Genomic DNA, 24,541 nt, shown 5'->3' with positions numbered 1-24,541 from the left:
TTGCCGTTGGGAATATTTTAAAAGGAGCCAAAACTTGAGCTGAAAGTAGTCAAAAGTAGCCATGCCATTCCATCTTAGCTGTCGCGTAAAATACGATGTTTTGCTCATTAATAAATTGAAGTGTAAAAAAATTGATAAAAATTATTCTTGGCGGTGTTGTAACACTAAGCTTCAAAGAAATTTTCCGAAACTAAACGTGTGTTTATCCACCGCTTTACGCATAAACGTAGGCATCCGCTCTCGCTCCCACGTACGTTCCAAGCCAATCCCAATCCATAGCTTGTGGTCATTTCGTTTGGACGTTTGGCAGCAAAGCGCTCGCTTGTGAATTTTTATTTCTTCAAGCTTTTTGAAGTTTGGTGGCGGCACGCGTGAGTCACCGAGGGGTACCAGGAGGCACTGCTTGCGTAAGTATACATTCTGTCCTTTTTTCCCTTTCATGTTAGTTGTCAGCTAATATTTACTTGTGAACTTGTCAAGAGTGAGGACAATGAGCACGCCTCGTGTGTCGCCCCTTTATCTAACTTGTCTGTAGGCATCTGTCAGCAGTTGTCTTTTGATTAACTCAGCGGCGCATTGCAAGGTGTAACTGCGTGTAAGGGTTGGGGTAATATGAAGTAACACACACGTACACGAAGGGAAGCGCTTCTAAATGTCGTGTGTGTTTGTGTGTTCCTTCATCAGGGTGAACGCACTATCCCGGCAAATCTTGTTGGCGCATTGCTTCTGAGAGGGTTTGTTTCTCACGGCACATCGTACATTTATGTACGTGTATAGATATTATGATCATGATCGCAATGACAGTCGTCACGTGGTTACGGCGCTCGGCTGCTGACTCGAAATAGGCGGGTTCGATCCCGGCTGCGGCGGCCGAATTTCGATGGAGGCGAAATTCTAGAGGCCCGTGTACTGTGCGCGATATCGGTGCACTCTAAAGAACCCCAGGTGGTCGAAATTTCCGGAGCCGTTCTCTGCGGCGCCCCCCATGACCAACCAGTTGCCACGTGCGATGCAGTTGAGTGTTTTTCATCGCCAATTTTTGCTTTTGTGAGGCTAATCGCTTGGTTCAGGCATGCATGTCAGACGTCATAGAGTCGCAGCCTGCATGCCTTGTGCTTGATTGACAAATGCTTCCATGGCAGTGTTGACATTGTTGCGTTGCGAGTCTCCGTGCGATGAGAGAAATGTGACAACAGGATGAATGAACACAATTCTTCTGTACTGCCAGAAGTAATGCTGCTCCTGCCAGTGATCGGTTACAGAAAAAAAATTGAGAGTACTTTTTATTTATGTGTGTCCCTTCCCGCTACTGAGAGCCTTGTATTACAAAGTCTAGATCAGTGTGACTCTACATATAGCGAGTGCTAGTTTCGAGCTCGCTAATTGAACGCGCTTGTTTTCTCTCTTCCTCATTTGGTCAATCTTGCGTTTTACTGGTTTCTTTTTTCATCACTATGCTCCTGGTAGACTGCACTCAGTTTGATGTTCAATGCAGTGAAGTTGCACGCCACTATTGCTGGCAGTTATTTGGTTCACATGACAGCAGGCACAGAAATATTGTTTAAATAAGTCCCAAATTGCAGGCGCTCGTGACACTTGTAACTCTCAACTCATGAAAGTTCAGAAGTGCGTTGCGAAGTAGAACGAGATGGTTGTAAGAGTACCTGTCAGTTGTCATGGTAGTGTGAAGTTTTCGGCACCCAAACAGGCAAGTGCCAGTAGAGTATGGCACAGACAGTGTCTGGTAAAAATCTTTGTTTCCCCATTAATCTTTTGTCGTGTTTCCTCTGTGCAGCATGTCAAAACCATTCGCTGTGGTGAAGTTTCCTCTTGAGGACGACTGCCTTGCAGTCATTCCTGTCGGATGGCTCACAGAGACAAAAGAAGAGTGCTACTGGCCTGTGGCCAGGAGCTTGGAGGTGACGCGGCTCGCAAAAGCTGAGGCCGAGCCAGCTCTCGGAGGGGAGTGGATGCGTTGCCCAGTGGTCGTCGTTACCACTTGCCATAAGTAGTCTTATTGCAGACATATTGATGGTAGCTTCATCAGCGATTGTAAAGGCCTCTTTGCTAGATTCTGTGAGTCTGCACCTCTGCATGGCTAAATTACGACTAAGAAGTCATGTTGATAGCCACCGCTTAGCCAGCTGTCAAAAAGAGGAGCAGAATGAACTGTTAGCTATTGCACTTGTAAGCTGATGAACTACTTCTGAAACTCATTAGTGCCTTGTTTTTGAAGACCTGTAGTTCCCAGAATTAGTGCTGCACTCAGTATGCTTAATAATATTTAGTACAGAAAGGTTTAGTATGGTCATTTTTTTTTGCATTATGAAACATTTTTTGGCACACAAAAAGCACAGACAAGGAAAGAGCACACAATACAAATGCCAGACATCAATTGATGCTTTGCGTTGTGTGCTCTTTCCTCATCCATGTTTGTTGTGCACTGAGACAGTGTTTCATAATGCAAATTCAGAACCAACTCATCCAGCTGTTTACATTTAGTTCAGTTTGAATTGTTAGCCAGTCGCAGTGGCTGAGTGGTCCATGCTGCTGAGCCGAGGGCCCAGGTTACATCCTGTCTGTGGTGAAATGGAGCAGTGCAGAATGCGCTTGTGCTGTGTAATATCAGTGCATGTTAAACAACCCCATGTGGTCTAAATTAATCTGGAGTCTTCCGCTACGTCATTCTTCATAGCTTAAAGCTGTTAAATCCTAGAAACCAGAATCACACTTTTAATTGTAAATAAAACAATGCCTCTGCCACATGAGTGTTTCACAGGCTTTCAAACTGATAGTCTGTTGGCCTGAGTGTTGCTATACAGGCAGCTGAACGGGCATCAAGTCAGCAAAGCAGCCCTCGGACATATTTTGTAGTGACAATTCTGTTAAGTATGGATACGTGTTTAATTATGAGGAATTATGTGAGTTAGTTTTTGAAACCCATAGTTTGTACGAGATTTTGGTGCATGGTATTGAGGGTGCCTAAGACTGTATGCTGTTTGGGCAATTAAATATGTGCTCTCGAAAGTCTGCCAGTTTCCTTTCATAAGGTTTCTGATATAAACAGCAAGCTTCTTGTGGTAAGCGGCCGTGATGGTTAGCAGTCTATGGTTGAGGAAGGAAGGACCCATGCTCTCACTGTAATGTAAGTTATCAATCGCTCGTACAGCTCTTTTTTGTAAAGTAAGTACTTTCACAAAATTGGTTGAGGTAGTCGTTCCCCAGATCAACAAACAATATTGTACATGCGAAAAGACTAGAGAGAAATAAATTTGTAGTTTGAATTTTCGAGGCAGTATTGTGCGAAATTTATTTAGGATACCAACAGAGCGAGCCATTTTAGTGCAAATGTAGTTTACACGATCTGTCCAGAGTAGATGTTCTTCAAAAATGACTCCAAGGAACTTTGTAGAGCTGACACGAGTTATAGGAGCTTGCTCGAAGTGAATTTGGAAGTTGTTCGGAACTTCCTTATTTTTGGCTCTAAACAGTATGTACTTTGTTTTCCTGACATTAAGTTCTAACCTATTTGATTTTAAACAAACAGACAATTGGGATAACCAACTATTGGAGGCTGCTTGCAAAATATTACTATCTTGCCCTGAAAAAAATACGTTAGTATCGTCTGCATAGATTATAATGTTGTCTGCTGGATGAAGGTTGACGATATCATTAATATATAATAAGAACAACGTTGGTCCTAGAACGGAGCCCTGTGGCACACCAGACACAATCTGACCGATCCCAGATGAAATACCGTTAATGATAGTTGTTTGAGATCGGTTGTCAAGGTAGCTAGCAAATAAGGTTAAAGGAACGCCGCGTATTCCATAACACTGCATTTTTTCAAGCAATATCTTATGGTTAACCGAGTCAAACGCTTTCCTCATATCAAGGAATATGCCAATTAGCAGTTTATTTTCTATGTTTTCAATTAGCTTTTCTTTGATTTCCAGTAAGGCGGCCTCAGTTGTTTTGTTTTTTTTTTAAATCCGTACTGTTGCTTGGAGATGACATGGTTTTTGTCGAGATATTGAGAATGTTTGCAGGATCCTACAAAAGCGCCGAAAAAAAGGTGCGGCGCTACGAGTTCACTTCAGCCCTAGAAAGCTCGGCAGTTTCTGGTAATTCAAATTCTCATATTTCTTTATTGATGAGAAATTATTTTGCATACTCAACAAGACGTTCATGTGCAATTCTTTTTTAGGAAATGAGGGCCACAACGATGTTGTACAGCTGCCGTCACCACATAAGACATGAATTCTCATTTGTTAAGCCGCCGCGGTGGCTCAGTGGTTACGGCGCTCGGCTGCTTACCCGAAAGACGCGGGTTCGATCCCGGCCAAGGCGGTCGAATTTTGATGGAGGCGAAATTCTAGAGGCCCGTGTGCTGTGCGATGTCAGTGCACGTTGAAGAACCCCAGGTGGTCGAAATTTCCGGAGCCCTTCACTACGGCGTCCCTCATAGCCTGAGTCGCCTTTGGATGTTAACCGCCTTAAAACTAAAACACCATTTCTCATTTCTATTTAATGTAAGGTCGACATTGTGTTAGTTTTGATTGGGGATTTATGGTAGTATGCTTGCAAAATCTGGGAAAAAAACTCCACCGTAGCTAATTGCACTTGCAGAGAAATGGAACGTGCTCAGACTTGGCATCAGCTTTTTACATTTGCCATGCTCTCAGATCAGCAGTGAATCTGCCAGTAACCATTTCGTGGCAAACTCTCTTACCCACGTTAACAGTACTGCGAACAGGTTTCTATTCACATGACATATATTCCGCTCTCTGTTTTTGGTTTCGCCATGACAGTTTCTTTTGTGTCCTTAAATGTACCGCATTTTCCAGTGTATAAGACGCACCCGCCATATATGCAGGCTGTAATTGAAAAAGTTGCTATATAAGACGCACCCCAGTTTTCCCAGTTGGGCTAGTGAGGATCAATTAAACACGCTTGCGCGACCATCACGAAATTCACCGTACTTGTGAGAAATTCTTAAGCAACGCTAAGTGGTCGAAAAAGGCAACACTCACGCCATTCCTGCCCACGTTTTGGAAAAAAAGAAAGAAAAACGAAAAAACTCTCCCACATGTTCATAAGAACATTTTATTTCTACTTAAAACCTTCGAAGTCTTCACCTTCGGATGCGCTATCAAAAAGTTCGCCCATTTCTGGTGGCAACGCGACTGAAATATTCTCTTCGCACTACGTACATGGAGCAAACAAAGTGGCAAAGGGTGGCTGAAAAAAGAACGCCGGCTTGTCCTGGCTTGTCTTGACAATGGCGAGAAGCGTGATTGTCGTCATCTTTTGGCATTTCACATTACTTTTGCTTGGGGCCTCCGAAACGGTGGTGTGTTTGTGATCCTGGAAGTCGTCATCCCCGTCGTTTCATGATAAAGTTCACCTAAAAAAAGTTGCGCACGGTGGTCCCCGTATTGAAGTATTAACCGTGTTACAACCGCTTCATTGCTAGTGATATTTTTTCGGTAAAAAAGGCTTGAACATGAACCTGAGTAATTTCTGAACTCTCTAAAAAAAAAACGAAAAATTCGCATATAAGACGCACCCTTGTATAGGACGCACCAGCAAGATTTTTGAAAAAAGCCGCGTCTTATACACCGGAAAATACGGTACCAATGCACCATGCTGGTGCATGAGAAATGTAATTATTGAAGTACTATAGACACATATTTAAAAAATTGAAAACTGATTTTTCAGTAAAGAAAGTGGTGCAGTAATTCTCTCGCATTTCGGTGGACATTCATAAGAGAAGGGATAAAGGAGGGAGTGTGAGAAGAAAGGAAGAAAGAGGTGCCGTAGCGCCCTGGGATAATTTCAGCCGACTGGGGATCTTTAACGTGTACTGACATCGCACAGCACACGGGCACCTCTTGCGTTTCGCCTCCATCGAAACGCGCCGCCGCAGTCGGATCACAACGTTCTTTTATGTGTCATAGGTATCTGCATGATGTGACATTGTTTGTCACGTCAACTACTTGTCATGGAGGTGTCGGTTTTGATGGGTTTTGAATTATGAAGTCTTTGTACAGCCTGTGATTGAAACCAAATTAAAATATCTTTTCGGCCAAAGGAAGTGTTACTATTGCCTGGGGGGCATCTCTATATAACCAGGAATTTGTTTCTGAACTTCGTAATTTTGTGTCTATTGTGTTTTAAAAAGATCACCTGTATGCAAAACAGCCTGGCCATGCAACTGTTCTGTCCCTTCTCCAAAAATATCCTGAAGTAGCATTTCTGCATTCAATTAGGATAGAAATGTGACATTGTGGTTGTACACAGTAGTGTGTTCTGTACTTCCTGGATTGCCATCAATGACGAATGTTCATCTCCAGCCCCACTGAATCACGCTGGGGAGAGCGTGAACGAAAACAGTGCGCCACCCAGCAAGCTGGAGGGGTCGACAGCTGGGACTGTTGATGGTGAGATTTTCACTTTGTTTACTTTTGTGCAAAAAGAGAAATGCAAGCCAAACATGGGGACACAGTGAGAGGACAGAACAAATGCTGCTTGTCCCGTCTTTTCACTGTGTTCCTTTCTTTTAATTACACTCCTATTTTGTCTAGTATCAAGCGACACAACAAAATATAGAAGCTAGATCTGCTTTGCCTTAAAGAAAAACAGCAAATTTTAAATTTCTCATTGTACCTGCTGCTGCCGAGCAGCAGTCAACGGGCCCAGAAAGACCTAGAGAATATACTTATTCAGGAAGATATTTGCACGGAGTTCTCCTCAGTGGCTCTTGAAACGGTGCTAGGAGCACATTTCTAGTTTCAAACTATGTGCTTTGAAAGGGGTCACTCTGAAAATCATCACATGTATTTCTCAAAAACGATTGTATTGAACTGAAGTGGTACTGGAATTTACAACCTAGTACTTCCATTGCTTTCTCCTCTTGTGATTCATAGTGGAGTGGTTGTTGTGTGCCCTTCCCAAGAGCTGTATGTTGTGCTTTTGTTGGGTTCTTTTGGATCCTGGCATTTCTGTTGCCTCTCTCGGCCTACATCACCACCAGGAAGCCACTCCTACGAATTGCACTCTACACAGTAGTCCCATGTTCTGTGCATTTGTTTCCTTACCAGCATAATTTGGTCGCTTGGTCGCGGTTGGTCAGCAAGGCCCATATTGTAATTTTTCAATGTCTTTCAAAGTATTTTAAAAGTTTACTGGTTGGAAGTCAATGCAGTGCCTTGGATGCAGCGAAATGTGCTGAAAAAAAATTAATTGCGCTATCACAAAGCTCCCATAAAGGGTGCTGAAGGAGATAAGCAGCCAATAATAGTGGCATGCTCTGAAGGAGGACCTCTTGCTTAGGAAAGAACTGAACAGCCTAACTGCCTTGTGGAGCACATCAGCTGGCTCCTAGTCTTGTCTTGCCTGCAGCAAAATGGATGCGTGGTAAGAGATAAATGTGACCTTGTTTTATGTCTCAACGGTTTGGCACCTCCTGTGCCTAGCAAGAAACATTTGGTCCATCTCTTTGTTGCATTTCGCCTGTCAGCTAAGGGCTATAATTCCATAAGGGCTATCTTTGTTGCAGTTTTAATGCATTGATCCCTGCCAGCACTTGCAGTCAGAACAGATGTCTACCTCCAGCATTTTGGCCAATGTGGGTTTTGCCGTGAGCAATACTTTCCAAATGGTGCAATGCTATATTAAGGGCACAGGCCTGCTCTGCTTTCTCGCTTCTATTAGCACATGCTTCTCATGACACTGGAAGAATCCAATTGCGACTAACTGCTGCCATCTCTGCCATGGTGCAATAGCAGTGGAAATGCCCATGAAGCAATGTAAAAATTGGCGAAGCTCATAGACTGAGAAGTCCTTTACACAACAAGGCTGCAGGTTCTGTGCTAGCTATCACACATAGAGCAGCTCCATTTCACCTAGGGGTTTGTCAGTGCATGGTGACATTTATGGCATTTAAATTAGGCTAGCAAGGAATATAACATGAATTAGAAGTGTCCTGGAGGATAAAAACTGGTGGAAGTTTAGGAGCATAGTACAGAGTGTGTTGCTGCCTACTGTTAGCCTCATACTGTTCTTTATTGTACCTTAGTGCGCAAATGATATTATTGCGCCCAGGTTAACCCTGCTCTCACTGAAATTGTTGATTGCTTCAGTTTCAGCTACCCTGCTGAAGCTGATGTGCCTGGTGCTGGAGATCCGACAGCAGCAGCGCGACTTAATGCAGCGGTTACAAAGGCTGGAGGATCATGTGCTGCTGCGGTCGGACCGGCAGCTGGAGCAGAGGACTCGGCCAGTGTCCCCCTCGCCACCGCCTCCCACCCTTGCACTGCCCGCATTCTCCCCCGAGGAGTTGGACACTGTGGAAGCTGCCGTCCAGGACGACAGCGTGGCTGCTGGACTGGTGATTTAATGTTTCTGATAATTCGTGTCTGGAAAAATGAATGCCTACTAACGATTTGCATGCATAATGTAATTCCGAGGTTTGTGAAGAAATCTTGAGCTCCAAGAGTATTTGCATGCCGTGCTCTGTGAATAACATGCTCTTCATAGATATAATTCCTACTGTTGTGCTGGAGTGTGCTGTCACAGTGTGTTTTGTTAATGTAAATGTCTTGTTCATGAAAGTTGCTTGCTGATATACACAGTGGCTGTTTCAGTGAACATTTTCAGGAATTCCTAAGAATAGGGAGTTCAAAATATAAGAAATATTTGCAGGTACACACGCACAGTTATGCAGTAAATTATGTCCACCACTGCTGAGAGATCGTTCCTCCAAAAAAAAAAAATTGTTTTCCCATATCGAACTTGCGCTTCTTTAGGAATTTTTTAGAGTGTTCACTGGAACGCCCTGTCGATTCCTTGTGTGGTGAGATTTACTGTTGGAAGCAAAAGTGGTACGCAATGCCCAGCCGGTAGCAGAGCTTGCAAAAACTGCATCACGTGTCGGGACAGCTGTTAGGGGACTCTCTTTATCTGCTCTTTGGCTCCTATCAATTTGTTGGGCTCAGTAGCAGTGCTGAACATGTGGCGCTCGCAATATTGCTTACGGCAAGTGCCAGTTGTCACATCATGTTTCAGCCACGCAATGCAAAGAAAATGCCACCTGCGAGACTGCTGTCGCATCAGAGCGTTTAGGCGAGAAGGAGCGCTAAACAGCAAACCAAGCTACTGATGCTGGTTCTGTGCGAAGCATTGCACCTGTCACATCTTGTAGTAGCTTGGTATTTGGCGGTGCAGTCACAGGCTTTTTTTGGGGCAGTTGCTCTCAGATGGTGTCACTCAATGTCATTCGATATAGTTTTCCAGAGCTCTGCCGGTGGCCGGTCGTTGCATAACAGACTTGGTTCCAACAAACTTTTTTTCTCAGTCAAATATTTCTGTGATTACATTATTGTTTTACATCGATCAACAGCAAAAAAAAATCCCCTATGCTTTTGTTGCCTGTGGCTGCCTTTCTTCGTAGGTGTCTCATAACGAGCCCCTCATTTTCCTTACATTTGTCATTTATTGTTGTGCTGTTTTAATTTAGTTCAGCAGTGGACTTTGTAGCTAACATTAAGGATGTTGTAAGGTCTGTTTTACAGGAAGCTGAGCTTTCGGTTAATATACTGTTGCATGAACTGCTGTGAACACAGCTGGAAGTTGGTCCTCTCTCAGCGCGTCTTTAATTTCGGCTAGGTTTCCCAAATAATGGGGCAGCTTTAACCCACCTCTTCCCTGTCTTTTGCTCACATTATGCACATTTCATTACTTAATCTGCTGCCAAAAACAAGCAACATCGTTTAATTAAATGTGGTTGCTAAGCACGCAGCTTTACTCAGGTGCTTGGGGATTTAAATAAGCGCCCTTTGTATAGCATTAATTAGACTGCTCAATTTCAGGGTAGTGAGCCCCGCCATGGTGGCTCAGTGGTTAGGGCACTCGACTGCTGAACCCAAAGACTCAGGTTCAAACCCAGCCGTGATGGCCAGTTTTCCATGGAGGCGAAAAGCAAGGCGCCCGTGTGCAGTGTGATGTCAGTGGCGCATGTTAAAGACCCCACGTGGTCGAAACTTCCGGAGCCCTCCACTATGGTGTCCCTCATCATAGCCTGAGTCACTTTGGAACTTTAAGTTCTACAAACCAAATCAATTTTAGCGTAACGGCTGTGCAGAGAAAACACATCCAGCACATAGATATCTGCAAAAAGCATTATAGTTATAATATAATAATGTCCAAGATGCAAAGCATAATGGGTAGGAGTTGGCCACCTTTGCTTAATCGCTAAAGTTTCCCTGCTCTTAGTAAACTGGGAAAAAAAAGAATGTCCATATTGGTGGTGGTGCTTTCTGCTGATAGCAACTAGTCAAGCTATTGTATCATACAGAAATTATGCATTATGATTGTAGGTACTCGCATGGGCTGTTGACAGGTAGTCACACAATTGCCTTAGCTATTCGATTCTGCTAAACTAAATGAAATTATAATTGATGTTTGTGCCTAATAGCTTGTGCACCTGTGGTGTTTCTTTTCAGCGAAAGCAGCTGGTCCGCCTGGGGGGCAACGGCCTGAGGGAGGTGGGCTCCAACATAATGACCGCCATCATGGGGGTGGCTGTACAGAGGATGTACAGCCTCCATGGCCGCAAGGGCAAGTGGTCATTTATTGCCCTGAAGTTATGCAAGGTGGCAACAGGTATGTTGTTGCAGTAGCTTTTAATTGAATTTTAAAAGATGAGTGGAAGAACATGCACCAGGTTCTGCTGCGCTTTGTTTTCTTTTCTTCTTTTCAGTTGATACTTTACCAGTTTTCTTTTTCATTACAGGTGAATATTTTGTTACTGTTTTTATGGGGGTAGTCATCTGCAGTTTTCTTCCATGTGCATCTGAAGATATATGAGTCAGCAGATGCCTTTCAAAGAAAGCCCTCCCACCAGTCACATCCATCTCTTGTCATGGATCGTAGTCGTGCCTTGTATCTGCCAGCCATTTGTGCTCCCATATGTTAGTAGTGCAAAGTGGTCGTCCGTGATGTCGCAGCAGCTTTATACAGTTGGTTAGAAGAGCTTTCAGGTGGATTTTCTCCTCAAGTTGTATTTGGATACTGTAGGCCTTTCATTTTGGCACGCACTTTGAGTTAACATGTACTTGTGGCCTTTTCTGTTTTCTCTGTTGCTGAAATAATCTTGATTTCTGTTAACGAGCAAAGTTTTTCTGCTGGCCTAAAATGAACGCTTATCTTATGCAGATGCCATCTGTGAGAAGACGGGGGCGGATGTGGTGGAAGCGCAGGGGTTTATTAGGAAGTGGTTGCCAGGTTCGGTGGACCGTGGCGGCGGACGCAAAAGGCGTTTTGCCGAAGCGTTTCTGCCAAGTACCGCTGCCGGCCTGGCAACCACTGCGAGCCCCTGTGCTTCAGCCCCCAGCACAGTGCCCTCCCTTCCCCAAGCGGCCCCCACCTCCCAGAAATCCTCCTCCCGCGCGGCCCTGGCTCCTTCCCAAGGTCCCGCCTCCTGCGCGGCCCTCGCTGACTCGCGCAACCGCGCGCCCCCAGCCACGGTGCCTAATTATTTAATAAATTGTTTCTCAGTTGGATTCTTTCGTTGCCTCATTTTGTTGTGCATGTGTATAGAAGAGATGATTGCAGCTTTGCAATGCCAAAACCCATGGCTTTCCCAATGCGAACATTAACTGGAATGTGAATATTCGCTGAACTGGAAATGCAATGGCATAAACTTCGGGCAAGCGTTAGCAGAAAGGCTGAACAGTGGCCTAATTGTGGTATGTCAAGCCGGTGTTGGTAGAGCGGCTGAAAGTGGGTACAATAGCGGCATGAATGTCGGTTCAGTGTTGGTAGAGCGGCTGAACAGTGGTCTGATAGTGGCATGAATGTCGGCTCAGTGTTGGTAGAGTGGCTGAAAGTGGGTACAATAGCGGCGTGAATGTCGGTTCAGTGTTGGTAGAGCGGCTGAACAGTGGTCTGATAGTGGCATGAATGTCGGTTCAGTGTTGGTCCGAACATCAGGCCAAGGTTGGAAAAAGTAACTTTTTGCCCCAATGCCGACGTCGGTACGACTTTCGAGCCGGTTTTGACCAGCATTATGCCAGCGTCGGTCCATTGTTGGTGTGCTGCTTGGGGCCATGTATGTAGCTTCCGATCACTGCAACTGGGACCGCGTTCTATATTTCGTCACCTATGCTTATAACTCCGGTGCTCAAGCCAATACTGAATTCTCTCCATACTTTCTCCTCTACGGCCGTGAGCATTCTGGCACAATGGACACCATTCTCCCCTAACAACCCTGATGCTTCTGAATTTACGACATTTTCTCAAGCCGCAACTTATGCCGAAGAATGCCGCCAGCTTGCCCGGTCCTTCACTTCACACGCCCAGCACCAGCAGCAGAAAACCACCCGTGATCCTTCTGCACTTCTCCCCACTTATATTCCCGACTCTTTGGTTTGGCTCTGGGTTCCTTCCTCAATTGTCCCGGCCTTTCCTCCAAACTTCTCAGCAAGTACCACGACCCCTACCGCACTCTTAAGCAGACATCCCCCGTCAATTATCTCATCGAACCCCTAACACCGTCTACTGATCATCGTCGCCGAGGCCGTGAAATTGTCTACACCGACCGCCTCAAATTATAACACGACCCCGCCGTCGTCACATCATCCTGGCGGCCTTTTCGCCCGGGGACAGTTGTAAGACAGGCATTCGGCTCCCCAACTCTCGGCGGCTGGCGCTTAAGGAAGACGACGACATGTGAAAACCGTGCCGATTCTCGTGCGTGTGCTGGGCCGATCGCTGCCTCTGGTTTGGGCCAGGACTGTACCGCTAGTCGTTTGCGACATAGCACCTTCGAAGACGTCCTGCACTACAGTGTGAGGATCTGGCACATTAGGCATCTGTGTTCTGTTTTGCCCAAAAGCAGATTTTTCTGTGCCGCAAACTTCAAATATGTCACATCAAATCAACACCGACAACTCAACTCCTATCAGACAGCAGCCCTATCGAGTATGGTCGGCTAGGCGGTGCATAATCAAAGAACAAGTCCTGGACGTCTTGCAGAAAAAGGTTATAATGTAGTATTTGTTTTTTGTAAACGTCGGAATGGCAGGTTGGGCTTGTCGGATGCTCGCTGCGAGCGACGAATAACGATGGCACTTTGGCCGATGACTGTACACACGACGGTTAGCAGTACGAAGAGCACTGCGGGTCTTCGTCCAGTCGTCCGGCGACACGTTCCCGGTTTGGGCTGTAACTTCATCTCCTTGACAAACAAAAGTGATTTATTAATTACGGGACCAAAATCCAAAAATTAAGAGAAAAAGGCAGTTTAAAAGAAAGGCTATTTAAAAGCGGCCGAGATTGAGACGAGCTCTTTGTTTGCAGCAGGTTTTAATCCCTTCTATAATTTGGTGCAGCTTTACTAAATCTGCTCTCGCCCAACATGTGCGTCTCGCTACACCTGCAACCCATCGAGGCGCCCCCGCATCGGCTTTACTGGCACTGGTGCCAGTAAACAGAACCTCACAGCTGAACTGGACAGTCGAGTGGTTTGAAAAGTCGCCGACCTTAATGACCCCCCCTCCCCCTTGAGAGCTCATCCTCCTCAATGGAAAAGGTCGTCGACCCTTTGCGATCCTGAAAAGGCTTTTCCTGGTCTAACTCCAATTTTCTCACGGCCTTGGACAGCGCCCGAAGAGCGCGACGCGCTGGCTATTTTCTAACCCCTCTACACTTCCCACGAACACGGCAGTTACCGGCGAAAGGCGGAAAGCAGCCACCGGCGCCGTAAGCTTCTAACTTAACAGTAGTCCTCCAGTCCTTGGGCTGCCCCGTCATATTGGTGAGGAAGAAGACCTCGTGTAAGTTTTGTGTAGATTATCGTGGGTTAAACGTCGTTACAAAGGAGGACGTTTACCCTGTTCCGCGTTTCGATGACGTCATGGATTACCAACAGTCCACTTCCTATTCCGCATCTGCCGGCCTGCGATCAGGCTATTGACTGATCCGAATGCATCCCTGGGAGCGAGAAAGATTCGTTTGTTACACCTGACGAACCTTGCGAATATGATGCACAGTCCCTTCGGATGCGCCTTAACACCAGCTATGTTCGAACGATTTATGAGCCCCATCCTGTGTGGCTTATAATTGGAAGTACACATGTGCTACCTGGATGATATAATTAGTTATGGCAAGATATTTCTTGAGCATAATGAGAGGCTTAGCCTTGTGTTGGACAGTATTCAATAGGCCGGTCTAATTTTATACTCTAAGAAGTGCCATTTCGGTGAGAGCCAGACCCTAGTGCTAGGATTCCAGTAGATCAGCACGGTATTTTGCTCGGCCCACATATAACGGCTGCAGTGCGTGAATTTCCACAATCTCAAAATGTAAAGCATTTAAAATTTGTTGCCCTATGTTGAGATTTCCGCCGTTTCATACAAGCATTCGCCCAAAGAATGGTCATCCGCTGACTTCCCTGCTAGAAAAAAACGTTCTGTTTGTGTGGTCCCTGTCGTGTGAGTCATCCTTTAGGGAAATTAAGTTTCTGCTGGCCTCTGCTCTTTTTTTACACCCTTTCGATCTCGCTGCTACCACCAAAGTTCATACCGATGCCAGCGGCATAGGCATCGGCGCTGTGCTCGTTATTGCTTACACATGTAATCGCTTACACAAGCCGGACATTAACGAAAGCCGAACTCTACTACACAAGGACAGAAGTGGAATGTCTGGCCGCCGATTTCGCTATTAGCAAGTTTCGAGCCATCTATACGGACGCCACATCAACGTAACCGCTGACCATCACCCCCTCTGTTAGCTTGCTGGCCTGCGCGACCCTTCCAGTCGACTAGCTAGTTGGTCATTACGCCTCCGAAAATACGAGTTTTCTGAGTCCTGTAAGAGTGGTCGATGGTGGAGAAAAACAATTATCGTGCAATAAATTTTTACAGAGAGGTGATTGGGGTAGGCCCTATTGGCCCTTTCCCCTAACAATACTAGGTGGAACCCCTATTCCGGGGCCCCATTGGTAAGCAACGCCGCCTGCGTCCGGTGAACCAACGCCTTTTCGGTCTTTAGGTCCTGACAGCCGAGCAGTGCCGCCTTCCAGTCCTCTCTGGTGGGGTTGGGGTTGGGGAGGATAGATGGGTTTGATTGACATGCCCAAACCATGTGGAAGGTGTCAGCCACCTCCCCACAGAACTGGCACGTGCCATCAAAGGATGTGTTGAAATGTTTAAGTACCGCCAGGCACAGTACAGTGTTAGTAAGAATTTTGATGAGGAGGCGCTCGTCAGCGCGATCCAGTCCCTTACAAGGGGCCGGGTAGCGCCGGTGCTCCTCTTTGTAGTAATCTGTGATGTGTTTGAATGTAAGGGCCAGATTGTCTGATTGGGAGTAGGCTTCTAAGGACAGGGAGATAGCCCGGGGAGAGAGTGCGCGGGCGGCCTGATCGGCCTGATCGTTTCCTTGGAGTCCCTGGTGACCGGGAGCCCAATTCAGGTTACGTGGAGTTGGATCTCCGCATCGGCAGCTATATTCTAATATGCGCCAGGCAAGCGGGGGAGCCCAGCCCAACTCATGGTTCGGACAGGCCCCTCGCGAGTCGGTGATGAAGTGTTTCGAATTGGGAGTAGTGAGAGGCAGAGCAATGGCAATCTCCTCTGCATGTGTTGCGCTGTAGGCTTTGAAAATGAGCCCGTTAACTGTGTTTGTGTTGTGTACGACTGCGGGTGTGTACCACCCCCCGTGGTGTGGGCCGGCAACGTCCACGTAATACACATGTTGTTGGTTACCATAGTATCGCGCCAAAGCTTCCGCGCGCGCCTAGCGACGAACGCTATGGTCTTCTCTGGACATGTTGCGGGGAAGGGGTCGGACCCGGAGGGCGCGTCTCCAGGGTTATGGCCCTCTCTCCCTTTCCTCAATACGGTAGTCATGTTTGATGTGTAGCCGGTCCAAAAGGCGGCGCCGCCACACTGACGCTGATAGGATAGGATAAGTTTATTTAGCTCTTGCACAAGTGCTTTTATGCGGTCGGATGAGTCCATCCGCAACGGTCGGTTGCCCCTATTCCAGGGCTCCGTTGGATACTGCCATCAGCTGAGCTCTTCGTATCAAACGTATCTAGTCATCGCGACAGCCGCTGGAGAGCGGACCCTCCCAGTGCTCCGCACATGGGTTTGATATAAATGGGACGACGTCGGCTTTTTGACATGCCCATGTTATGTGATACAGTGTAGGTTTGTCATTGAACCACGGACAGTTGTGTGCGTAAAGTGTGGGGTTAAATTTATTTAATGTGTTTAGATTTGGATATGACCCCGTTTGAAGTTTCTGTGAGGAGATAGCGCCACCCAGCGCCGGTTGTGGGGTCGAAGACGAAAAAGCACGAGTAGCGCGTGCGGTGGAGAACGGCGGAGCGGGTGGAAGAAGAATACGTGGGAGAGGAGAGAAGAGAGCGGTCAGCGACGGACGTGGACGAGTTCTGCTGGCTCCCAGAGTTCCGGGCTTGGGCCTCAGCCGCAGACGTCCGGGTCACCAGACCTGGACATCCGTCGTTGAGAGCCTCAGCCACCAGACCCAGGCGCCACTCTTCTCCGTCCATCCGTCAACTTCTCCAGACGGGCCGCCTCTGGCGCCGACGTGGCGTACCCGGGCTACCTGAACTGGGGACCGTGGCCGGACCCCACAGACGCTGACGCTGCGCAGCGTCGAAGGCCAACGTGGGAAACTCCGGCAACTGTGCGTGGACAGTAGGACGCTGACCCCGGCCGAAAGACTGCCCGACGCCCAGCCACTCCTTGCCGCTCGATGCTTGTTTAAGAGACAAGTGTGTCTTTCCTTTCTGACTCTTATCTGTACTTTTTGCTAGGATTTTGTTCTGTTCTCCCATTTGTTTTTCCCCTTGTGGCGTTGTTTCCTTGTCTGTTTCCTCTTTTCACTCCAATACCGAAATTAGAGTTGCCTTTCCTAAAAAAGCCGCCTCGTTTATTTCTTATAGCTTTGATATACGCGGCTTAACGCGTAAATTTGTACTGCAATCTTTTACTTCCTCACAAATTTGACGTCCGCCACGACAGGACGAGGTCGGTTTTTGATGTTTGATTGTCTGTTAAGCTAACTTAGACACAGTTTGAGCGCTTCATAATTGGTTGCTTTAGGCGAGTGCATGGGCTTGCGCGGCGCGGAGTTGCGAGCGTGGTTGGAGGATGAGCTTCGTAAGGTGCGGGATGAGAGAGCCGCTGAGCGTGAAGCTGCGAAGCAGAAATTAGAGTTAGAGCGTGAAGCTACGAAGCAGGAATTGGAGTTAGAGGCACTGAATTTAGAGACGGAGAAGCAGAGATTGGAGTTAGAGGCGCGGAACTTGCAGCTACAAATAAGACTCATGGAGGGTGGCGCAAATCCTCCAAGTCACCTTGGAGAGCGTCCCACCGGCCAGCTCCATTAACCCGCACAGCCTCATACCACAGTACAAAGCAGCGCGCGATTACCTCGATGCCTACTTAAAGAGGTTTGAGCATGTGGCCACGGGGCAGGGTTGGCCAAAAGAAAAATGGGCAACGGCGTTGAGCTTGTGCCTTGGCGGCGAAGCACTTAGGGCCTTCGGTCGGCTCTCGCCTCAGGATTCCGTAGACTATGACAAAGCGAAGCTTGCCTTACAGCAGAGGTTTAGGTTCACCGCGGAAGGTTACCGAGAAAAGTTTCGCCAGAGCAAGCCCCAGGATGGCGAAACTGTCTCGCAATATGCTGCGAGGTTGTTTAGCTTCTTTGACAACTGGGTCGCTATGCGGAGAGAAGGCCGTACTTTTGAGGTGGTTCGCGAGATGGTCGTGAGCGAGCAATTCCTGAACAACTGTCATTCCCGTTTAGGCCTTTTCTTGTGTGAACGGGAGGGCAAGACAGTTTGCAAGCAGGTGGAGGCTGGCGATCTTTTTCTCGAAGCACAGCGGCAAAATAACTGGTTGTTCGTTAAAAAAGCAGGCGGGAGGGGGGGGGGGGCATATGTTAAATAAGGCCAAGGAAGAGGTATCAGGTTCACAATCCCGCCTTCGGTGTGTTCTTTGCGAGAAGACTGGGCACAAGGCGTCGGATTGTCGGACGAAGCCGAAGCAATCGTATTGCACCTGGTGCCGCGAGGTGGGACATGATGCCCAGTCATGCAGAGCTAAGAGACCAGGAGACTGTGAGGAGTCCGCCTGCTGCATGACACCTCGGTATTTGCGTCCCGATAACCCTGCAGAGGTAACGCGCATAGAGGAACAGTTGGGAGAGATGGTCTGCCCTTCCACCCCTGTGGAAGCTTCTATGCCCGTGGGGCACGGCGAGGTGTTCGGCCAGCCTGGTTCGGTATTACGGGATACGGGCAGAAACGGCATTGTTGTGCGTGAGTCCCTTGTACCGGCAGCGGCACTTACAGGGAAAAAGTCTACATTATTCTTGGCCAATGGGACCCGTGTAGACGTTCCGGAAGCGGAGGTGGTGATTTCTTCACCATACTTCTCGGGTAAGGCTATCGCGCGGTGCTTGTCTACACCCCTGTACGACATCATAATAGGCAATGTCCCTGGCTCTAAAGCTCCACTCCTGGTAGACCCACGAGTTCTAACTGATCAGGCAGCTTCCCCTGCAATGACGGGTTCGGTCGATGTTCCTTCCCTGACGGGGACGGCAAGGGTTTCAGCGAGTAGCAAAAACCCCACTCATAACACACTCCACTTGTCACGGCCGGAGTTTCGCCTGAAGCAGGCAGAAGACCTGACCTTAGTGGTGTGTCGCAGGAAGTTGGGGCAAACATTTCTTGGCAAGGGACATACCGCCCATACTTTTCATACAGATGACAGTGTTCTTTTCCGAACATACCAAGTGTGTCCCGGCCGAGTCGTGGAGCAAGCGGTAGTACCGAAGTGCTTACGCACGCAAGTCCTCATGTTCGCGCATGAGAGTGCATTATCCAATCATCAAGGGATACGGAAAGCGATAGCTAGGGTGCTCAGTGAGTTTTACTGGCCCGGTGTACAGGCTGACATTAAGAGATACGTCAGGTAGGGTGATACGTGTCAACGGACTGTGTCGAAGGGAAGAGAGAACAAAGTAAACCACGGAGCTGTTCCATCGGCGCCGGCGGACGGCGACCGGCACAGAGTGAATAACATGGTAGGACGGGAACATTTAAAATCATGGTAAAGATCGAGATCGGTTTGGAGAAACAGGTTTCACATAGGAAAACGGAAGTACTAGCTGAAAGAGTTCTCGGAAAGGTGGAGTGGTTTGATGTGAAGAATGGAATACGAAGAATGGAGCCCACACGTGTACTTGTTGACATTGTCTTTGTTCATGTTTGGTTTTGAGTGTCCGCTAGCTACTTTTTATGCCTTCCGTGATTCCTCGCCCTCTCTGGGCGCATTACGTCGACTATGCTTGTACTCTCTGTATTGTGTGTGTGAATGTCTGTGCACGCTTTGAACACTGACAACCGTCGTATTGTGTGTGGTGCGTAGTGTGCGCGCTGTGGTGTGGTGTTCTGTGGCGCGATAGTCGAACACCACTGGGGTCGCTCTCCTAGACTTGAATTCTTTCCCTTGGAAAAAACTTCCAAAGAGCCTTCTGTAAGGAGATAGCGACACCCAGCGTCTGTTGTGGGGTCGAAGACGAAAAAGCACGAGTAGCGCGTGCGGAGGAGAACGGCGGAGCAGGTGGAAAGAAGAATACGTGGGAGAGGCGAGAAGAGCGCGGTCGGCGACGGATGTGGACGAGCTCTGCTGGCTCCCCGAGTTCCGGGCTTGGGCCTAAGCTGCAGACGTCCGGGCCACCACACCTGGACATCCGTCGTCGAGAGCCTCAGCCACCAGACCCAGGCGCCACTCTTCTCCGTCCATCCGTCAGCTTCTCCACACGGGCTGCATCTGGCGCCTACGTGGCGTACACGGGCTACCTGTCCTGGGGCCGTGCCCGGACCCCACAGACGCTGCCGCTGCGGCAGCGTTGAAGGCCAGCGTGGGAAACGCCGGCAACTGTGTGTCGACAGTGGGACGCTGACCCCGGCCTAAAGAATGCTCGACGCCCAGCCACTCCTTCCCGCTCGATGCTCGTGTAAGGGACAAGTGTGCCTTTCCTTTCTGACTCTTATCTGTACTTTTTGCTAGGATTTTGTTCTGTTCTCCCATTTGTTTTTCCCCTTGGGGCGTTGTTTTCTTGTCTCTTTCCTCTTTTCACTCCAATACCGAAATTAGAGTTTCCTTTCCTACAAAAGCCGCATAGTTTATTTCTTTTACCTTTGATTTACGCGTCCTAACGCGTAAATTTGATCTGCATTCTTTCACTTCCTCACAGGTCCCTCTATGTGACAGCCTCTTCTTTGTTTAAGGATTTGTGCGGTGGTGGACACCGCAACCTGCTGCCTTTGTAGTTGTTTAGTATGGCCAAGTATTACTTAAAACAGATGCTTAGGCAATTTGGTAACTCATTTTCACCGGAACAGCGCGCACTAAGACACGGACACGAAGGGAGACACGACACACACGACACACATGCGCGCTGTTCCGGTGAAAACAAGTATTCCTGAGGTACTGGCAGAGATTCCTCAAGGCCGTTGACGGTGGATGCTCAGTAGTTAGTATATCCTAGAGCTATCCAGTCCGCCTTCTTTTTCCTGCCACCCCCGTGTGTCCCGGTACCCAGATGATCTTATGTTTGATCGGCTTGTGTGGTTCTGAATGCCTTTGTTGCGTCTTGCAGTCTACAGAGCGGAGTATGCGGAGCGCTCTGTGACCGACTCTGCCGCAAAGATAGTTGCGGCAGGCCACTTGTGAGTCAGTAAGAATTGTAACTGACCGCCCAGTCCGATAGCTCTCCGCTGCCTCTAGAGCAATGGCCGCTTCTTCAGCCTCAGCTAACGTGCAGTCTTGCAGTGAGGCGCTGGTAATCTCGTGTAATTCCGAGGTGACTACAGCTGCCACGGCGTTGTTGGTGCCTTGTCCCCTTGTCATGGCGTGTGTGGCAGCGTCCACATACACTGTTGTATCCTGGGATGCGTGTGTTTTCTGTAAGCGTTCGGCCCTTGCCTCTCTGTGTTCTTTGTGGAGGTTAGGGTCAATGTTTTTTGGTATTGGTGCCACCCTGAGCGTGCTGCGGTACTCATCGGGGATCGTTTCAGTTCTCAATATTTCTCGAATTTGCTCGGTGTAGCCCAGTTTCTCTGAAAGAACTGTGCCGGTGGGGGTCTGCTGTAGTCTGCGCATTTGGGCAACAAGCTGCGCTTCCCGTAGTTCTTCGAACGTGTTGAGCAGTCCCTAAGCTAAGAGCTTTTCAGTTGAGGTATCATGGGGTTGTCGAAGCGCGGTTTAATACGCTTTGCATAAAATCGCCTCCGCCTGCTGTATTTCTCTCTTGATATGATTGTAGTACGGGAGACTGTACCTCCCCGGCTGACCAATAGGCTCCTGACCAGCTTGAGTGCGCCTTCTCGCATGCCACGAAGTCTATGTGAGATGCGCGTAATCATGCGGGCCACATGGAGTGTAAATGCCTTTAATAGCGCAAGGGTATGAGTAGAGCGTTGATTTTACAGTATCCACATCCCTAGGACCCGTATGAGTGTCTTCTCTGGTATTGGTTCTCTTTCGAGGTTGACTTGTAGTCGAAGTTCTTTACTGGTAGGGACTGTTCGGCTCTGTTTTCTCTCCCCACCCGTAAGAGCTCAGGTTCTTCGGTCGAGCATGCTAGCCCTCTTGCTTTGATGTAGTTTTCCACGCAGGTGGCCGCTTCTTGTAACCCATCCTCTTTCTCACCGAGTGAGCCAGTATTAGTCCATATTGTGATGTCGTCGGCATAAATGGCATGGTGGATGTTGTCGATTTCTTTTAGTTGCTTCGCTAGTCCGATTGTGGCCACGTTGAATAGCGTGGGTGAAATGACCGACCCTTCATGTGTTCCCTTTTTAGGCGTTCGAATCTTCTCGAACCGAAGTTTTCCTATACCGATGGTTGCAGTTCTGTTTGATAGAAATGCTTTGACGAAGCTGTGAATCCTGCGCCCGCAGTTCATCAAAGGGGCTTTTGACAATGTTAGCCACGAAGCAATCCTTACACTGACGCTGACTTTGTCTCGATATCCTCTTCCCTGCATACCAAAAGCTGAAGACGACCTAGACGACTGCCTCGCACGTGTGACCGACACATTGCCAGACCGCGTAACATTCCAGCACGGACAATTCGAAGACCCTGCTCTGACTCCATTGTTTCATAAGGCCGGGAAGTTTGCACCTACAACACACTTCGTTTTTCTGAATGGTGTGATCTTCAAGAACTGCTGAGGTATGGTGCCCGTCTACGGCTTGAGCCCCGCCTTCTCTTCGCGGCGCCGGCCTACAAGCGATGAGTGACGACTTTATGTCAGGGCAGCACAGCTTTGGCTGCAATTTCTCTTCAGTCTAACAACGTTTTCATTGGCACGGCTTGTACACGACAACAAAGAGCTAAGTATGTTTCGATGAGCATGAACAGTTAACGCAGGGGTTTGTGGTCGGGTCGTCAGAGCAGCATCATCCCTAGACGCTGCAGCCATGAGCTTTTCGACCGGAGGTGGCCATATGCAGCCGGAGATGACAGGCGGCAGAGTCGGGTCGACGGATATCGACTGCGCTGAGATGGCGACGGATGGTGTGAGGGGTCAGAGTGTTGTCACCAGAAAAGCGCGTTTTTAAGGATTAGGGAGCGCGTCGGGAATATGCACCATCCGGGCAGTGGAGGTCGGTCGAGGACGGACGGCTCCGGCAGTGGCGAGTTACGTGGCCACTTCGGGAGCAGTTAAAGCGATGGGCATGCCGTCTGTTGTTCTCCACTCATCTGGATAGCGGATGCGGCAGTAGCAGAACGCACGTCCAGAACCGAATTCCACGCACACATCGCGAGCACGAGCACCTGGGCAACTAATTCAGCAAACAGCTTGCTCCCGAGATTGGCGAATTCTTGCCGAACAACAGTCTCTATGAGCGATACTCCTCGACTACTGCCTGGTGCGGGTTGCTTAAAAGCGACGGGGTTATTGCCTCTAGTACCGGGCGCACAAGTCATGTCAGACTCTGAGATGCCGGCGGGCGGCATGGTGACGCCATCTACCCAGAACGATGACAGAGTCGTATGCAGTAACCGCGTGAACTACAGAGATATTCGGCGCCTATTCGCTGGTTCGAATCGGTGCTTTTTTAATAATTACCTAAACCGTTCTACAGTCCTTGGACACAAACAGGTTGAAGGCGTCATCTGCAACGCCTTTCAGCACGTGACCAGCTCTGTCCGACTCTGGCACAATAGCGTCGACTTTCATGCAGGCAATATGTCCTGAATGTATGGCCCCGCCGCGAGGGCTCAGCGGTTACTGGCGCTCGGCTGCTGACCCGAAGACGCGGGTTCGATTTCGGCCGCGGCGGCCGAATTTCGATGAAGGCGAAATTCTAGAGGCCCTGTGTACTGTGCGATGTCAGTGCGCGTTAAAGTACCCCAGGTGGTCGAAATTTCCGGAGCCCTTCACTACGGTGTCCCTCATAGCCTGAGTTGCTTCAGGACGTTAAACCCCAATAAACCAAACCAAACCACACCTGAATGTATCAGACGTAGGACTCTGTGGCCATTTGCGGCGCGACACGCAAGCTCCTTCTTCGCGGCCAGCTGACGCCCGATTGGCTTTGCAAACTACCCAAAAAGCTTGCGCTTGCAGAGTTCCCAGCTCACGAGTTCATCCTCGTGGGTCTCGAAGCAGGCGCTGACACACGCTCGTACATTGCTAGCCAGTCCTCCACATCAACGCCGTCCGTTCCACTGAAGGTCCCAGGATCTCTCGGTAGGGCAGTGTTGACCACCGGGGTGGAGGGCGCCGACAAAGCATCCCTTCAGTTGGCATTGTTTCAGAGCTTGCGCGCAAAATACCGGTGGGGAGTTCCGCGGTTGCTCTGGCTGCACCCCTCACCTCATCCCAATAAAGTATCGTGAAGATCTCCAACACAAAGAGTGAACGTATTGTGACGAAGACGAGGAAGCTGGCTGTGGCGCGGGACGGCGCGCTCGCTCTAGGCCAGCGGCCATTACAATCATCTCTTATCCATCGTTCACCACGTCTCATTCTTCAACTGGCCGCCACGTTACATTTGGTATGAGGTGCTGGGGTCCCTTCATCTCTATCCTGGTCCCGGAGCTTCGCCTACCGTGGACGTCGACCATGAGTGCCTGGTCCGCGCCGCCGGGCCATGCCCCAGCCCGCCCGACCTGATCCGACCTCGCCGCTCACCCGTCCCCCGCCCGGGCCACAAGACACAACGACCCAATACACGACTGACCCGAGACCCCACCGACCCAAGACCCACACGTGAAGACACCGCCCCCTGCCACTGCCGTCCGGTGCGTCCACGGGCCTCGGCCGTCAGCTCCTGGCACCCTCCGGCCTGGATGCTTCGTGGACCGGGACTCATCCTTCAATCATCTCATCCACTGTGACGGCCAGCACCTCACCACTTTCTCCTTTCCGTCCCACCATCCTCTGAAGCTCATCACCATATTGCACGTCTCTGTCG

At 48.8% G+C, this 24,541-nt stretch overlaps 1 protein-coding gene and 1 long non-coding RNA gene across 2 annotated transcripts in view; both read left to right on the top strand.

Annotated features, from left to right (window-relative positions):
- The first annotated feature begins 290 nt into the window (after positions 1-290).
- Positions 291-4,249, top strand: LOC149361346 (uncharacterized). The gene is made up of 3 exons (XR_016288951.1): positions 291-407; positions 1,796-4,124; positions 4,208-4,249. It is a non-coding gene; the product is annotated as an uncharacterized LOC149361346 (long non-coding RNA).
- A 1,623-nt stretch (positions 4,250-5,872) lies between these two features.
- The window catches only part of LOC149361345 (uncharacterized), a 171,760-nt gene continuing 153,091 nt past the window's right edge, over positions 5,873-24,541 (top strand). Inside the window, exons 1-4 of the mRNA XM_089568049.1 lie at positions 5,873-6,443; positions 8,145-8,392; positions 10,506-10,665; positions 11,218-11,505. Coding sequence (XP_089424175.1) covers positions 8,168-8,392; positions 10,506-10,665; positions 11,218-11,505 — 673 coding nt within the window. The 5' untranslated portion in view covers positions 5,873-6,443; positions 8,145-8,167. The remainder of the gene's footprint in view (positions 6,444-8,144; positions 8,393-10,505; positions 10,666-11,217; positions 11,506-24,541) is intronic.

The sequence above is a fragment of the Amblyomma mixtum genome, chromosome 2, assembly GCF_055824585.1.
Source record: "Amblyomma mixtum isolate Tamu chromosome 2, ASM5582458v1, whole genome shotgun sequence".
Lineage (NCBI taxonomy): Eukaryota > Metazoa > Arthropoda > Arachnida > Ixodida > Ixodidae > Amblyomma > Amblyomma mixtum.
The sequence above is the reverse complement of the archived record's forward strand: the minus strand, read 5'-3'. Positions and strand labels throughout refer to the sequence as shown.